Source organism: Chionomys nivalis, chromosome 7 (genome assembly GCF_950005125.1).
Source record: "Chionomys nivalis chromosome 7, mChiNiv1.1, whole genome shotgun sequence".
Classification (NCBI taxonomy): Eukaryota; Metazoa; Chordata; class Mammalia; order Rodentia; family Cricetidae; genus Chionomys; species Chionomys nivalis.
This window is the reverse complement of record NC_080092.1, coordinates 26,384,688-26,403,545: the sequence shown is the minus strand read 5'-3', so window position 1 is coordinate 26,403,545 and position 18,858 is coordinate 26,384,688. Positions and strand designations below refer to the sequence as shown.

General features: G+C 42.2%; 2 protein-coding genes across 6 annotated transcripts in view; one reads left to right on the top strand and one right to left on the bottom strand.

Moving 5' to 3' along the window:
- The window catches only part of Pwwp2a (PWWP domain containing 2A), a 42,356-nt gene that overhangs the window by 17,200 nt on the left and 6,298 nt on the right, over window positions 1-18,858 (bottom strand). The window lies entirely within an intron of this gene.
- Window positions 17,171-18,108, top strand: LOC130877797 (small integral membrane protein 12-like). The gene has a single exon (XM_057775379.1). It carries the CDS (start codon window positions 17,276-17,278, stop codon window positions 17,750-17,752), a length of 477 nt encoding a protein of 158 aa, XP_057631362.1. The 5' UTR covers window positions 17,171-17,275; the 3' UTR covers window positions 17,753-18,108.

Sequence of the window (18,858 nt, the reverse complement as noted above, 5' to 3'; positions counted from 1 at the left end):
CAGGAACTGGAGTTATAAACTACTGAGATCTGTGGATGATGTCTTTAAAGAGGAGCCTTTAACTGCTGACTTGTCACTTCAGCACCACCTGCCAACCCCCTCCACTCACCAAGTTTCAAACTTTTTAAAATCACATACTACATTCAGAAATAATTTCAGGCCGGGCGGTGGTGGCGCACGCCTTTAATCCCAGCACTTGGGAGGCAGAGGCAGGCGGATCTCTGTGAGTTCGAGACCAGCCTGGTCTACAGAGCTAGTTCCAGGACAGGCTCCAAAACCACAGAGAAACCCTGTCTCGAAAAACCAAAAAAAAAAAAACAAACAAAAAAAAAAAAACAAACAAAAACAGGGCTGGAGAGATGGCTCAGTGGTTAAGAGTACTGCCTGCTCTTCCAAAGGTCCTGAGTTCAATCCCCGGCAGCCACATGGTGGCTCACAACCATCTGTAATAAGGTCTGGTGCCCTCTTCTGGCCTGCAGACATACAGACAGACAGAATATAGTATATATAATAAATAAATAAAAAAGAATTTAAAGAAATAATTTCAGAAAAGCAGAGGAGCACACATCTGTAGGGGCAGTATCAAAGAAGAGTGTGACAAAGGATTCTGAGTTCAAAGCCAACTTGTATAACACAACAAGGCCTCTTGTCTCAAAAACAATAGCAAAGCCGGGCGGTGGTGGCGCACGCCTTTAATCCCAGCACTTGGGAGGCAGAGGTAGGCGGATCTCTGTGAGTTCGAGACCAGCCTGGTCTACAAGAGCTAGTTCCAGGACAGGCTCCAAAGCCACAGAGAAACCCTGTCTCGAAAAACCAAAAAAAAAAAAAAAAAAAAATAGCAAACAAAAAAAAAGGAAAAGTAGTATTTTCAAATGTAATCCAATTTAAAAACCAGTTACACAACAGGTATGCATGCCTAGATCCCAGCTTCTGTACAGAATGGGAATGCGCAGAAAAGCACGCATAAATAAAAACTGTTTCTCAAACAAACTTAGAAATGTAAGTGATTTAATATACCGGGGCGGAAAGAGAAATGTTAAGTTAAATTTGCTGTATTTATTGCCTTCATATAAAACCATACTCCAAGTAATCTCAGTGTATGCTAGCATGCTTATTTTAAACACTGAGACAGCAGCACCTTGTGCAAGACAATGCTAATGCCAGTCTTATAAGGCAGTTACAGAGAACACAAAGTCAGCAGTAGGCTAGACATTCATGGAGAACCCAGTAAACTGAATGAAAATGTTTTCTATATCAATTTTCCCTGAGAACAAGTTTTGCTTTTTTCAAATATTCCTGTCCTCTTAAATGCTCTCCAAATGGTTCAGAATAACTTGTTAAGAATAACTCTTAAGCCGGGCGGTGGTGGCACACGCCTTTAATCCCTGCATTTGGGAGGCAGAGGCAAGGGGATCTACGTGAGTTCGAGGGCAGCCTGGTCTACAAGATAGGCTCCAAGGCTACAGAGAAATCCTGTCTCGAAAAACAAAAAAACAAAACAACAAAAAAAAAGAATACCTCTTAACCAGTCATGGCTTAAGGCCAGTCATGGCGGCTCATGCTTTTAATCTTAGCAATCAGGAGGCAGAGACAGGAGGATCTCTGTGAGTCCCAAATTCCAGGACAGCCAGGAATATACAGAGAGAGACTCTGTCTCAAACAAAACAAAATAAAACAAACAAAAAAGACAGGACCCTCTCACGTTCCTCTCTAAAAAATAATAACTCTTTGGGACTAGAGAACTTAAGACACAATAACATTAATGAGTTTATTTTTTTGAGAGTGTCTCACTATGTATTCCAGGCTGGCCTAGAAGCTGCTATGTAGTACAGCTGGCCTTAAACTCAAATCCACCTGCCTCTGCCTCACAGGTGCCACCAACAAGACATGTCACCACACCTAGATATCTAAAGTGAAGTTTTCAGAGCGCTTATTAACTGTAAATTTGCATGTATAAAGTTCAGCTCGTGGATTAGTAATCCTCAACAAACTCATCAACAAATATTAGGCATAAATCTTACTTCATTTAAATAGCTCTATATTTTGCTAATTAGATCTTAGAATTTGTATATCCTACCAATTACTTATATCTAGATTGAATAGCAGTACTGCTCTTAACCAGTGAAACATCTGCCTGGACCCAAAAATATTTAAATAATTACAAAATGACCTCAGAGACTAGAAAAAAAATCACTTTAAGAGAAAAAGAGGATCACATGCCCTCATTCATCTCAGTCATCATGTTGCCACCTCACAGTGAGACACTAGTTATGAAACTAATTTCAAGGGTCACACTACGATTAAATCAAAATCTTTGTTTAAGAACAGCAAGAGTAGGCTGGGCGGTGGTGGCGCACGCCTTTAATCCCAGCACTCGGGAGGCAGAGGCAGGCGGATCTCTGAGTTCGAGGCCAGCCTGGTCTACAAGAGCTAGTTCCAGGACGGGCACCAAAGCTACAGAGAAACCCTGTCTCGAAAAACCAAAAAAAAAAAAAAAAAAAAAAAAAAGGAACAGCAAGAGTAATACTAATACTCATAACTGCTATAACTGCTATCTGTTTCATGTATTTGTAGATGGCCAAACACGAGTGCTTCTTGGGAGGTGAAGCAGAATGATCAATTCAAGGCCAATCTCAGATACATGAGACCCTGTCTCAACCACCCCTTCCCCACGCAGACACATACATATTTTTATTTTTATAAACCGAAGTTTGAAAGCCATTAACATCAAAAGATTACTGAGACTATATTGCAGCACTAAGCTAAGCACTTGCAGTTCCAGCACTATCAAGGCTAAGGCAGGAGAGCGCAAGGCTGAGGCCAGTCTAGAACACAGTGTTCTCTCTCAATTCAATAAATCAAAGGACTGGGTTTACTGTGCAGGGGTGGACCCTGGCTCCATGTTTGATCGCCAGCACTGTCAAAGAAAAAGTAGCAACATAATTATAGTCTTTTTCAACCATTATTTCTTCAAGACACGGTTTCCTCGGTGTAGTTCTGGCTGTATTGGAACTCAACTGCGCTGATCTCCCAACTCCTGCCTCTGTGTACCGAATGCTGGGATTGAAAGTATTCGCACCACGCCTGGCTTAAATTCTAGCTCATCACAATCTCCTGGAGGGTGAAATAGAATCTTGCTCTGTGCCACGGCAATCTTCTCTAAAACTATAATCTGAACTTTCCATAAGCACTGCTGCCTTAGGTTTTGCTAAAGCAGACATTTATGTCCCACATCAGTGCTAACCAAGAAAGAAGCAAACTCAGCCAGGGAAATGTCAATGAGCAGCGTGCAGATGAAAGGTGGAGTGGCATCCCTTGCACAAGCTTCCTCCTACGGAACTGCGTGCAAAAGCTCCAAGAGCTGGGTGCCATGCTGCGTGTCTTCCTACTCCACGTGCAGTGCAACACTCAGACACTGGTGATTCATTGGAACCTTTCCCATCTTAGTCTTTAATTACCACAGAATGTCTGACTAGAGCTACAGATGAATAGCAGAGCATTAGCATGTGCTGCACCCAAGAGCTTCAATCTTCAGCACAAAAAAATAAAAAAGGAGAGGGAAGGAGGCAGGGAGGGAGGAAAATTCTGCCAGAGGCTGAAACAGGAAGATCTAGATTCTAAGGCATCTTAGGCTGTATTACAAGATTCTGTCTCAAAAAAAAAAAAAATCTAAAGTGGGCACAAAGGTTATAGCTCACTGCTTGCCTGGGCATGCCTGGCATAAATCTCTAGCACCACACAAAATAAATAATAATAAAGAAATCCCTTTATGAAGAAAAACGGGTAAAGGTCCAAGAGACCTCTGTATTGTCTTTGCACTTCCTGTGGCTATAATTACTTAAAATTGATTTCAAAACTGAGTCTTTTGAACAAGTAGCAAGTGTCAAAGAGAAGAGGATTATTGGTATTTAAATTTTTTTTGTCAAGACAAGAGATATAAGTGAAAAGCCCCAGTCTAGGAGTTTAGGGATGTCGCTCAGATGGTAGAAGGTTCGCCTAGCATGATTCAAGCCCTGGGTTCAAGTCCCAGCAATGCAAACACCGAGCATGATGGCTCATACTTGGCTTACACTAGTAAACCCAGAATATTTGGGAAGTGGGTCAGAAGTTCATAAAGACCCTGTCAAAAAAATCCACATTACTTCTGGGAATAAATGACGGTATGAAAGTGATCTTCTGAACTGGGAATGGCAGCAAACTAATTACCTCAGACTAGGACAGGCAGAAGCAGGGAGATCTTCTGGGGTCTGATTGGGTTACACAATGAGACTCGTTGTCTCTAAAATCCCAAAGCAGGAAATGGTTTATTTCGTTCTAGGATTTGAATCCCATTTAAGATATAAGTTTTATTCATCATTTTACTCACAATTTCTAATATTGCTTATCAATTCTATCCTTAAATTCACATTGCTTCCTGGGTTAAGAACTGTTATCCAAATTTCTTTTCAGGAGAATATTGAACCCTAAATGAAATGTTTACCAACAACTACCTATTTTAAGCAAGGTATATTTATAGATTAATTTTTTTTTTTTTTTTTTTTTTTTTTTTTTTTGAGACAGGGTTTCTCTGTGGTTTTGGAGCCTGTCCTGGAACTAGCTCTTGTAGACCAGGCTGGTCTCGAACTCACAGAGATCCGCCTGCCTCTGCCTCCCGAGTGCTGGGATTAAAGGCGTGCGCCACCACCGCCCGGCTTAGATTAATTTTTTTTAATTTTCAGATTTTTAAGGCAGAGTCTTGTAGCCCAGGTCTGCCTGAAACTCACTATGTATGTAGCTCAAGCTGGTTTCTAACATATGACCTTCTGAGTGCTATATTACAGACATGTGCCACCACAACTGGTTTTCCTTGTATTTCTAATTCCTACCTCTGATTTGGAAAGTTTGTTTGTTTTAATGATGGCAGTATCTGCATGAACTTACCAGCACCCTCAATCAACTCATTCCTAACTTCACATTAATTCTTTTCCTTCTGTTTAGAGCAGTTCAGCTGAATACAACTGATTCTCATTTACTCCCTTCCAATTCTTTTTGCCAAGAAGTAAATGCAGGAAAGGATTCTTTAAAAAATTATATATAAAAATAAAGAAATGCAAAGGAATTAGCATCTGTAGACAAGCAAAGGAGTTGGAAGAAACTAATCACTCAGAAAAACGATCAGAGTTAGCTGCAATAATAGGCCCAAGTGCTCTCAATAGACCCAACCACCCTCTCAGCAAACAGGTCAACAGAAAATAAAAATGAAGTCTCCTCCTACAACAGGAAAAAAAATTAACCACTTGAAAAATATCCACGTTTATTTTATTTCAAACAGATGTGTTTAGAAACTTCCTCTCCAGGCCCTGGAAAGATACCTCGGTCAATAAACTAAAGCTGCATAAACCCGTGAACCGGAATTTAATCTCTAGCACCATGTAAAACCCTGGGTGTGATGATATGTGTATAATCCAAACTCAGGAACTAGAGACAGGTTGATCCATGTGGCCTTTTGGCCTGCTAGCCTAGCCTAAGGAGTGAGTCTCAGCTCAGGTCCCACTGAAATCCTGTCTCTAAAGACAAGGGGGGCGGGGCGAGGCAAGTAGACATCTCCTGAGAATGGCACCTGAGGTTGATCTCTGGCCTCTACATACATATGCACCTACCCCACATACAAAAATAACCTATGTGTCCTTAAAATCAGCAAAAGAGGGGGAGGGAAATGGGAAACGGGGAGCAGTTGGAAATTTTAAGTAAAAAAGAATAAAAAAAAATCAGCAAAAGATTAGGTTATAAAGACAGGAAAGTGTGAAGCAAGCTTATTTTGCTTCACATTTCTTTGTGAAATTTGGTTAGGTCAATACTTAATCAGGACAAATGAAATCAATTCAACTGCATCTAAATACAATAGAAAATTTTACCAACAAAATTACAACCATTCCTTTTGAAACAGAATTACAAGTTGGGAATAGAAGTATGTGCCTACATCCTAGGATTTAGAAGCTATATGAAGTCTGACTTAAAAAAAAAATGTTCAGCAGTTAAGAACACTGGCTGTTCTTCCAGAGAACTCTGGTTCAATTCCCAACACCCAAATGATAGCTCACACTGTCTGTAACTCCAGTTCCAGGGGATACAACACCCACACACTTACAAACATGCAGGCAAAACACCAATGCATATAAAAGGTCACTTTCCAGTTTCAGGGGCCAACATAATAATTTTTGTTACAATATATTGTCCTAGTTATCATAAACCTTTACTTTCTCAAAAATAAAACTTTATGATATATATTAATTATAATTTTAGGCTAGACATGGTACACATGCATGTAATCAAATCCCAAAATTTATGAGATAAAGAGAATCAAGGCTGGGATTTAGAGACAGCTCAGTGGTTAAGAGCATTATTGCCCTTCCAGAGGACCTGAATCTGATTCTCAGGACGCATGTCAAGTGACTCACAACCTCCTGTTAACTACAGCTCCAGGGGCTCCTACAGCACTGACCTCAGGGTGCATCTACTCCCACAGCAACACACATACATGATTAAAAAAATAGAGGGGGGGAAGGCAGAGGGGCAAGGAGCAATGGAAGCACAGCAGCTGGGCAAGTGTGTGCTGAGCAAGCTGGAGTTGGGTGGTGAGTCCCATCAGGCTGCAGAAACAGCAAGTGCATGAGTCGGCACACAAGTCAGCATCAAGTACAACCAGTGGAAGCTGCTGTGGCAGCTGGATGTGGAAAAGCAGATGGAGAGGCACCAGGAGAAGCTGTACTATCGCGGAGTCAGACTTGCCAAATGAAGTCAACACCTATGAATTGTGGGAACAGTCAAGAAGAAAGAAACCAAAAAATTCAGGGCAGCCAGGCGGTGGTGGCGCACGCCTTTAATCCCAGCACTCGGGAGGCAGAGGCAGGCGGATCTCTGGGAGTTCGAGGCCAGCCTGGTCTACAAGAGCTAGTTCCAGGACAGGAACCAAAAGCTACGGAGAAACCCTGTCTCGAAAAAAGAGAAAAAAATTCAGGGGCTCTTGGAGTACTGCACAAATCCCACAGAGGACTTCATCCAGGAGTTAGTTGCTGGCCAAGCTGAAGGGCCTGCAGCCCATCCTCTCAGATGACCAAAGCCAGACCCCTACCAAGACTAGGCCCACACTGCTTGACCATGACTCTTGCCTGAATTCCTTCATTCCCAAACCCCCAAAGTACATATTGTTACTTAATGATCCTCTAACAGTGTTTATTTGTATTTAATGGTGTGGGGGGCATATATACACACATACACACATATATACACATCTTGGCTACAAGAGTTCAGGACCAGCCTGTGCTGCCTAGACCCGGTCTCAAAAAAAATAAATAAGTGAATGAATAAAATGAAGAAAAAATAAAGTAATTTAACCCTAAGTAACCTTTCAATTTCCAGATATCTAGGAAATAGAAAATATTATATCCTAGCATTCTGTACTTTGGACCATTTACTAATGCATCATCTCAGTTTGCTCCCAGACCAGTTTTATAGTATAGCAGAAAGTGTTTATCAACAGATCCAAAGGTCTCTAGTTTCTCTGTAAAAATGAAATACAAGAAACATGCTCCTTTAAACTGATGTTCAGTAATCAACATTTTAATATTTTAGCATGTGTAGAAGATCTGTATTTATCTATAATAAATAACCTACTCCTAATGTAGTATTAATGTAAGTGAGTTATCAGGAAGACTATGAAAACCACTTGTAGGATCATTATAAAATATCATTAGCACTGCAACACTTGAAGTAATAACTGGATTAGACGGATGAAGTATTGAATTCAGTGATGGGGCCCAATATGCATGTGACCCTGTTTCAGTGTCAATATCCCCCAAAACAAGTTAGTGCTTTAATTAGAATTATATCTACAAACCCTGTACTTTTTAAAATTTGAGACGGTATCTCACTATGTAACCATGATCTTCCTGCCTCAGGAGTACTAGGATTACAGGCACATGCCACCTAAGCCCTGTGCTGTAAAGAAAGTAGTGAATAATCATTAGCTTAACTAGTGCCCCAAACAGAATAAAGTTGATCAAGTTACACTTGATAGTGACAGCTGTGAAGACGCACCAATTTTATTTAACTTCAAATTAGCTATTTACCAAAGGATTTAAAATCACATAAACTTGACTTTGGGGTCACTACCCAAAAATCAAAACAAAACAAATAAAAAAATTTAAGTGTATAGAAAAAGAAAAACCAATTTTTTATGGACTTCAGTTTCAGGAACCCACTGGTATGGTGGTTTGAATACGAATGGCACCATAGGCTCATATAGGTGTGGCCTGGTGAGAGGAGGCGTGTCACTGGGGGTGGGTTTTCAGCAAGACCCCTGTGCTTCTATTTGCCTATAGCTTTCAGCACCTGCCTGCATGCTTCCGTGCTTCCTGCCATGCTGATACCAGACAAAACCTCTGAAACTGTAAGCAAACTTCTAATTAAATGCTTTCTCTTATAAATGTTGCCTTGGTCATGGTGTCTCTTCATAGTGACCTAGACATAAGTTAGTAGCAGGAAGCGGGGTATTGCTGTGACAGGTCTGACCATGCTGTTTGTTGGAAAATTACAAAACATTTGGAACTTTGAACTAGAAATATGGTTGAAGCTTTGAGGGGGACTTACTGGGCCTTCGTAGTAGAAGCATGAAAGATGGTGGTACTTAGGGCCCAGCTAAAAAAAGTTTCAAAGGGGAAGAATATTAACAAGTGGCATGGAAGCCGGGCAGTGGTGGCACACACCTTTTATCCAGCACTTAGGAGGGAGAAGCAGGTGTGAGTTCAAGTTCGAGGCCAGCCTGGACTATAAAGCAAGTTCCAGGACAGCTAGGACTGTTACACAAAGAAACCATGTTTTGGGATGAAGAGTGGCCTAGAGACCATTCTTGTGATATTTTGGCAAAAACAAACAAACAAATAAATAAATAAAGTGGCTGCTTTTTTCCCTTGGTCTAAAAATCTACCTGCTGCTAAACTTAAAGAGTTTTGGGTTAATAGCACTGGCAGAGATTTCAAAACAAACTAGTATTGACTTGTCATGTGGTTACTGGTGATCACTTATGAGGATCTACAATGAAAAGCAACAAGGGGGCAAGGAGAAACACAAAAAGTACAGTTTGAAGAGAAAAGGAAATGTTTAATTAGAGTCAAGTCTTATGCTCCAGGAGGTAAAAAGTTTAAAGACAAGCCTGAAGCTAAATGGAATGAAGGGCGGGGTAGTAACCTCAGGGTAAGACCCCCACTCCAAGCTAAGCTTCCAACTTGTAAAAACGAATTAAAGGAAAGCTTAAGCAATGAAGGGAACCAGCAACAGAAAGATGAATGCAAATGTCATTGAAAGTGGGGGCCAAATCAAGACCTAGCAAGCACAGAACTTGGCAACTTCAGCTATGGCCCTGTGGCACTGGCTTTAAAGTCAGGGATACTAAAATAAAAGGGGTTATAGTATCTGGCTATATGGTAAGTCACCGAGGCCAGGTGTGTGTGGCAGGAGAGTCCCTGCATGGAAGCCCAGAGAGGCCATTACATGAAGCTGTGAAAGAGAAGCCTGGATTGTGCTGGATACCCCAAGATGTTACAGATGCCAGAGTCTTGGGATACCTGCCAAAGAAAGCTGCAGACCAGAACCAGTTTGCAATGTGGAACCAGCCCAAGAGAGAGAAGTGTGCTGCAGTCAACAAGGCTAATGGTTGAAGAGCCCTTGACATCAGACATGAAGATGCAAAATTTGTAGTTTGCCATGCTGGTTTTCAGTCTTGCTTTGGTCCGCTATGCTCCATTTCCTCCCTTTTGGAATGGTAATATATTCTATGCCATTGTATTTTGGAAGTATGTGGTGTGCCTTGAGTTTGATTTTACAGGGGGTTACAATTAAAAGATTGCCATGAATCTCAGAGGAAACTTTGGACTTTTAAACAGTGTTGAGACTGTAATAGACTATGGAGACTTTTTAAGTTGGGCTGAAAGCATTTTTGCATTATGATATGACTGATTACAAGCCTACGTAGGGACCAAGGAGTATAATGTGGTGGTCTGAATGAGAATGGCCCCCATATGTTCATATAGGTGTGGCCTGTGGAAGAAGTGACTAAGACAATAGAGAACTTTGAAAAATATCCCCCATAAATAGAGGGATTACTCTACTTAAATTCCTAGAAACAAAAAACAAGCAGACGCAGAGAGCAGGGACTGGGGAAGGAGAAAAGGGTATGTAGTCTAGCAAGTTTTAATTTGCAAGATGGGAGATCTGCCTCAATAATTAAACACACTGGGCTGGAGAGATGGCTCAGAGGTTAAGAGCATTGCCTGCTCTTCCAAAGGTCCTGAGTTCCCAGCAACCACATGGTGGCTCACAACCATCTATAATGGGGTCTGGTGCCCTCTTCTGGCCTGCAGGCATACACACAGACAGACTATTGTATACATAATAACTAACTAACTACATAAATAAATAAATATTAAAAAAAATAATAATAATTAAACACACTTAATATCATCCTGAATTGTACAGGCAACGGTTAAGATGCTAAATGTTGAATGTACTTTTTACATTAAAAAGAAATTAATGCGAAAGTGGGTTGGTGGCTCAGTTAGTACTCTGAGTCTGGAGTAGGACTGCCACAGCTTCAAGGCCATCCTGGTCTAAACAGTGAATTCCAGGCCAGCCTTGCCTTAAAGTATGAGACTTGGTGTCAAAGAGAAGAATTGAGCTGTGAATGTAGCTCAATTGACAGTGACTACCTAACATGTACAAATACAAAGCCTTGGGCTTGATCCTCGGCACTGCAAAAACCAGGTATGGGGCATATGCCTGTAACAGCATTATGAAATGGAGGCAAAGGATCAGAAGTTCAAGGTCATCCCTGCTAGATCAAAAACTCAAAAATACTCTTGGCTATATGAGACCCCATCTCAAAAAGCAAACAAGCAAATAAAACAAAGACAGGTAATATCTACCCATATATAGGAAATACAGTGAAAAGAATCATATCTGTAGGCCAGTGAGACGAATCAATAAAAAAAAAGAATCATATTTGTGATTACTAGTGCACGGATAAATTTCTCATTGGGGAAACAATATTGTACCTGGTGGCTTCAAGTATGGTGCCCTGAAAACATTTGTATTTCTTTATACTGCCCAGAAGTACATCAGTCAGACCCAAGTTGAGAAACAATCCTTACATTTTCTGAATCAGACTGCAACTAAATATACATGATGATGGGGAGTAGAATAAATGAAACCGTAGGCTGTGATTTTAAAGTTGATTTTAAAAAATGAAAGGTGAGAGCCGGGCGATGGTGGCGCACGCCTTTAATCCCAGCACTCAGGAGGCAGAGGCAGGCGGATCTCTGTGAGTTCGAGACCAGCCTGGTCTACAGAGCTAGTTCCAGGACAGGCTCCAAAGCCACAGAGAAACCCTGTCTCGAAAAACCAAAAAAAAAAAAAAATGAAAGGTGAGCCTGGAGAGGAGCCCAGAGCGATGGCTCAGTGGTTAAGAGCACGGCTTGCTCTTGCAGAGCCCCTAGGTTTGACTCCCAGCACTCACATGGTGGATCACAACCATCCCTAACACACCAGTTCCAAGGGAATCTGTGTTCAGACACATACACAGGCAAAACGGTCACACAATAACAAAAGAGTAAGTCTAATAAAATTGTTTTTAAAAGAAAAGAAAAATAAATGTGGGAAGAAAATCCAAGACAAAAATTTCATAAAAGTGTTCTTTAATAATAATCAACCACAAGCCTAATTCTAGCATTTGGAAAGTTGGGGCAAAAGGACGCGAATTCGGGTCAGCCTGTATACTACAGACAAATAGCCCATCTTAAAATAAGACAGGTGGAGCCGCTAACCAGGCACATGTGTTGCCATCCACATCAACAATGTGAATTTGATCTCCAGAAGCCCAGGTAGAAAGAGAGAATGAACTGCTCGTAGTTGTCCTTTGACCTCCACACAGACACTGTGGGACATGTGAACCTGAACTAACTCTCTCTCTCTCACACACACACAACAACAACGTTTTTTAAAACTTAAATATATACAAATACATCTGAAAATGTTTTCAACCTAATAGTAAAAAGTTTAGGGAAAGAAGTGGATATCAAGATTGATGCTGGGCAGGTGGCACATGTCTTTGATTCCAGCACTCAGGAGGCAGAGGCAAGAAGATCTCTGAGTTTAAGGTCAGCCTGGTCTACAGAGTGAGTACTAGGACAGCCAGGGCTACACAAAGAAACTCTGTATCTTGAAAAAACAAACAAACAAAAAAAATATAAAACAAGGGGCTGGAGATGGGCTCAGTGTTAGAGTGTGTGCTGCTTTATAGAGGACCTGAGTTCGGTTCCCAGCACCCACATCAGGCAGTTCACAACTACCTGTACCTCCAGCTCTAAAGGGAATTCTCACACTTCTAGCATCCTCAGGCATCTGCACAGACTAGATATACATATAATTCTTAATAATAAAAATAAATCTTTTTTAATGTTAAAACAAGATGGAGAGATGGCTCAGTGGTAAAGAACATCATGTAGCACTTTCAGAGAACCCAAGTTCAGGTACCTACATGGCAGCTAACAACTTTAACTCCACTTCAAGGAGATCCATTGGCCTCTTCTGGCCTCCTTGACACCAAGCACACATATATACATACACACACACAAACATTCATATACACACACTAAATTTTTTTTTTTTTTTTTTTTGGTTTTTCGAGACAGGGTTTCTCTGTGGCTTTGGAGCCTGTCCTGGAACTAGCTCTGTAGACCAGGCTGTTCTCGAACCCACAGAGATCCGCCTGCCTCTGCCTCCCGAGTGCTGGGATTAAAGGCGTGCACCACCATCGCCCGGCCACACTAAATATTTTAAAGTAAAAAATAAAACAAAAAAATTTAATGATAAAGCAATGGGGCAAAGTTTAAAAAAAATTAGTTATTATCTGGCTATAGGGATGCTGCCTCTAATCTCATAACTTGGGAAGGAGAGGTAGGAAAATCAGTACAAAGTCATCCCCAGCTACATACTGTGTTCCAAGCGAGCCTAAGCTATTAGATACTGGAGGGAGAGAGACATACAAATTAAAGACCCTAGGTAAAAACTTTACAAGAGTTCTCTACAATAATTAAAAAAGACGGCATAGTGGCACAAGCCTTTAATCCCAGCACTTGTAGATTTCTGAGTTTGAGGTTAGCCTGGTATACATAGAGAATTCCAGTACAGCCAGGGCTATAATATAGTGAGACTGTGTTTCAAAAACAAAACAAAACAAAACAGGGAGGGAGGGAGGAGAAAAATTCAAAACAAATTTAATTACAGAAACATGATCTAGAAACATCAATTAGTACGTGAAGTTCTGCCTTACTGGCAAGAGAACATAATTTGATTGCCAGAACCATTTGTGATCCCAGCACTGACTGAGGATGTTGGAGGCAGATCCCTGGAACTTATTGGCCGCCACTCTGGTTTAAACTGCAAGCCCCAGGTCCCACTGAGAGAACCTGTCTCAAAAAGCAAGGCAGAGGTACTAGAAGGATGGCACTACCCAATGTCTTCCAGAGGACCTAAGCTCAGTTCCCAGCACCCAAGTCAGGTGGCTTGACAACTATCTATAACTCTAGACAGGGGAGCTAACCTCTGGTCTACCCGTCACCTGCACTCACATGCAGACACACATACCTAAACATAATTGATAACATAACAGCTAAAACTTCAAAACAAGGGAAACATTCACAAGGAATAACACCTGAGGAATTGACATCTGACCTCCATATGCACCTGCAAGCACACGTGTACATGTACGCAAGCATATGCTCTCTTACAAATGAGTAAACACACATCATTTACTATAGTGTGGTAGGGAAAATAATGTTCTCAATTAATACACCATTTAGACAGATAATTCCCAAAAAAAATACATTAAAAATAGTTTAAAAAAAAAAATCTAATCTTGGGACTAGAGAAGTGGCTCAGCAGTTAAGAGCACTGGCTGAAGCCTGGCGGTGGTGGCGCACGCCTTTAATCCCAGCACTCGGGAGGCAGAGGCAGCCGGATCTCTGTGAGTTCAAGACCAGCCTGGTCTACAAGAGCTAGTTCCAGGACAGGCTCCAAAACCACAGAGAAACCCTGTCTCGAAAAACCAAAAAAAAAAAAGAGCACTGGCTGTTCTCCCAGGGGATCCAGGTTCAATTCCCAGCACCCACATAGCAGCTCCCAACTGTCTGTAACTCCAGGATCTGATTACCCTCACACAGACACACATGCAGGTAACACACCAATGCACATAAAAATTTAAAAAATACATATTTTTTTTAAAAAAAAAATCTAATCTTGGAGCTAGAGAAATGGTTCAGGGTTTAAGAGCACAGGTTGCTCTTTCCAGAAGTCTAGGATTTGATTTCCAGCACACACATGTGGTTTATAACTATTTGTAACTCTAGTCCCAGGGGATTCAATACTCCCTACTGGTCTCCATGGGTACCAGCCATACATGCACAGACATACATGCAGGCAAAACACTCATACACAAAGCCGGGCGGCGGTGGTGCACGCCTTTAATCCCAGCACTTGGGAGGCAGAGGCAGGCGAATCTCTGTGAGTTCAAGAACAGCCTGGTCTACAAGAGCTAGTTCTAGGACAGGCTCCAAAACCACAGAGAAACCCTGTCTCGAAAAACAAAACAAACAAAAAAAAAACACTCATACACAAAAATTTAAAATTAAAAAGGTAACCATGATTAAGAACCTTTGGAGTGGGGTCGAGACAGGGTTTCTCTGTGTAGCCTGCCTCTCTTAGAACTCACTCTGTAGACCAGGCTGGCTTCAAACTCACAACCTGCCTCTGCCTCTCAAGTGCTGGGATTAAAGCCATGCACTGCTACCAACTACCATCAATCTTTGTTTTACCGAACCATATCTTCTTTTGGACGTGGTTTTCTTATATAGCCCAGGAACTAGGTATATCTGGCTATACCAAAGCATTTGAGAAAACAAGAAAAAAAAATTCCTTTTAAATTGAGGGCCAGGCCGGGCGGTGGTGGCGCATGCCTTTAATCCCAGCTCCAAAGCCACAGAGAAACCCTGTTTCAAAAAACCAAAAAAAAAAAAAAAAAAAAAAAAAAAAGAATAAATTGAGAGCCAGTGAGATAGTTCCCCCCAGTAAATGGGATCATCTATCGAACCTGACAAAACCAGAGTTTGAACCCCAGGACCCACAGTAAGAGAGAGCAGATTCTCAAAATTAGGTCTTTGACTTCCACACATAAGCCATGGCATGCACAGTTACATACACATGAATGCCTACACATACCAAATAAATAAAAGTTAAAAAAACAGAGCTCAGGATGCAGGCCACTTGGCCAAATGTTACTCCTGCCATACAGAAAACTCTAAATTTAGTCCACAGTACGACATAAAACTGGGTATGGTAGTGCTTTCCTGTAATCCCAACTCTTGAGAGTTAGAAGACAGAAGGTAAGAAGTTCAAGACTTTCTTCCCACATAGTGAACCCTAGGCTAGGAAACAGAAGACCTTGTTTCAAAAAAAAAAAAAAAAGGCACAGGCATTAACCCAACACTTGGGAGGCAGAGGCAGGCAGATCTAAGTAAGTTCTAGGCCTGCCTGGTCTACACAGTGAGTTCCAAGCCAGCCAAGGCTAAATAACAAGATCTTGTCTCAAAAAACTAACAAACAAAAGGCCATGCAAGATGGTTCACAGTTCAGTGGGTAAAAGTGATTGCCAACAAGCCAACAACCTGAATTTAATTACCATGGTAAAAGAGAACACCAAATCCTGCAAGACATCCTTTGAACTCAGTCTCCAAAACACAAGATAAAATAAGAGTAGGGTTAGTAGGCTGGCATTGTGACTACTGGGGTGGGGGCAGTAACTGGTTAGGCTAGGGCAAAAGGACAAGTTACACATCAATCTAGGCCAATCGACAGTGCTTCAAAATAGTGACAGAGTGTTCCTCTCCTCTAATGTACATGAAGCCCTAGATTAAATCCCCAATACTGGCAAAAGAGAATTACCTAGGAACCAAAGCACATTTCTACCATCCCAGACCTTAGGAATAGAAGAAACAGGAGGATCAGGACTTCAAGCAGGCTCAGCTACCAAGTTTGAGGGAAGCTTGGACTTTATGAGACCCTCTCTCAATAACGCAGAAAAGAAAAAGAAAAAAAAAAAAAAAAAAAACTAAAAGTGCTAGGATATGTTGTAAACACTGCAATTCCAGGGCTCAGAAGGCTAAGACAGGAAGCCTCAAGGTCTAAGACCAGCCAAGGCACAGGGCCCTGTGGTCTCCAGTAACAGGTATTTTATATATCCCTACTAATATCTACCATTTATAATTTCAAGTAATTTACTTACTCTGGCACTATGTCTACAAATTTAAGGCTGAAAAACCTTTCAGAGTGAAACGAAACAATGTATACAACACAGAAACACAACTGTAGGGGCTGGCAAAGTAGTTCTGCTGGTAGAGTGCTTACAAAGCATAAGCAAAGCCCTGGGCTGGCTCCCCAACACCTCCTAAAAGAAGTGGTAGCATGCATCTATAGTTGTAGCACTCAAGATAGAGGCCATCCTCAACTACACAGTAATTGACTAAAGACCCTGCCTCAAGGGGGAAAGAAATGGCAAGTGCAGAGCAGTTATTAAAGTCCAGAAAGTAAAGCTTGGCAGCTGTTAGGTGATATGAATATGAGGAGAGAAGTGAAACTACAGGGGTAGGCAGCTATACAGAATTGGTTCAGAGGGAAGAAAACAAAAATTTTGGACAACTTATACCTGTAACAGGAAGCTAAATTTAAGAAATCACTTCCAAGTGTACATATCAGCTTTACAGCAATAATCTGGATATGCATTTCTTAGTTTGCAATTATATTCCATTCTAAATTAACTTCTTGTAGCAGGATTAAGAAATTTACCCTTGCCGGGCGGTGGTGGCACACGCCTTTAATCCCAGCACTTGGGAGGCAGAGGCAGGCGGATCTCTGTGAGTTCGAGACCAGCCTGGTCTACAAGAGCTAGTTCCAGGACAGGCTCCAAAACCACAGAGAAACCCTGTCTCGAAAAAGCAAAAAAAAAAAAAAAAAAAAAAAAAGAAAGAAATTTACCCTTCTGTTTGAGCTAAACTATTCCTTAAAAACTAGTATCTCCTCTCGGGCGACGCCCCGCGGGCCAGTGGGACCGGCGACGTCCGTGCGTGTGGCTCGGGGCTAGCGGGCGCAGCGCGGGGCCGGTCCGGGGCGTGCCGGCTGGGCCGCAGATGTCATGTGGCCTGTGCTTTGGACCGTGGTGCGCACCTACGCTCCCTATGTCACCTTTCCTGTGGCCTTTGTGGTCGGGGCTGTGGGCTACCACCTGGAATGGTTCATCAGGGGAAAGGGCCCTCAGCCTGTGGAGGAGGAGAAGAGCATCTTGGAGCGTCGAGAGGACCGAAAGCTGGATGAGCTGCTAGGCAAGGACCACACTCAGGTGGTGAGCCTTAAGGACAAACTGGAATTTGCCCCCAAAGCAGTCCTGAACAGAAACCGTCCGGAGAAGAATGGAGGGCCAGGTCCCAGTGGTCCACAGGGCTACGACATGCCCTGCCACCATGTCGATCCAGCTTCAGAACATACATCTGATTTGCTTTGCTGCTCACTCTGGCCCCTTCTGCACCCCACAGCCACACACGTACTGGCTGGTCCTTCATGGCTGTACAGCTGCAGCAGTAGGGGCCCACGAAGAGGAGACCGTGTCTGTTGAATGGCTGTCTCCATGACTGCAGGCTTCTGGTCTTCCCTGGGATCACTGCAGGGAGGAGCTCTGGGGAATGGATGCTGCTCTCAGGCTTCCTGGGGAGGGGCTTGGCCTCAACTGGGAATGGGTGGGGTTTGTTGTTGCCATAAGGAGGGGCACCTCCATGTCTAGTTCTAGTCTTCACACTGGAAAGAATTCAGAATCGTCCTGACTCTCTTGAGTTTTTCCTATGCCCCAATATATTTGTCCCTTTACCGGCTCAGGAGTGGATTCTCAGGGGAAGGAGAGCATGCTTCTGTTGTGGGGAGCTCAGGCTGATTACCTTGGGGCAGAAGGGGCGTGTGCCTGGAAACAATCCCTGTCTTCCATCCTTCCTCAATGTGAAGGGAGAACCTCAATTAAAGTGGTACCTGAGACACAAAAAAACAAAAAACAAAAAAAAAAAAAAACAAAAAACTAGTATCTCCTGCTGGGCTGTGGCGGTGCACGCCTTTAATCCCAGCACTTGGGAGGAAGAGGCAGGAGGATCTCTGTGAGTTTGAGACCAGCCTGGTCTACAAGAGCTAGTTCCAGGGCACGCAACAAAGTGACACAGAGAAACCCTATCTCAAAAAGCCAAAACAAAACAAAAAAAAAAGTCCAGAATCACAGAATGAAATCAAATTGATGAGGAAGGAAATCTATTTTAAAAAATATTTTCTATGTATGGGTGTTTTGCCTGCATGTATTTATGCAAACTACATGTGTGCTGCACCCTTGAAGGTTAGAAGGTTGGATCCCCTGGAGCAGGAATAAGACAGTTGTGAACTGCCTTGTGTATGCTAGAAACTGAACCTGTATCTTCTGGAAGAGCTAAGCCATCTCTCCAACCCCAGAAATCTTTTTTTTTTTTTTTTTTTTGGTTTTTCGAGACAGGGCTTCTCTGTGGTTTTGGAGCCTATCCTGGAACTAGCTCTTGTAGACCAGACTGGTCTCGAACTCACAGAGATCCGCCTGCCTCTGCCTCCCAAGTGCTGGGATTAAAGGCGTGCGCCACCACCGCCCGGCTCAACCCCAGAAATCTATACACTTTTGAGAACCACTGACTAAACTGTGTTTAGGAAAGTTATTCT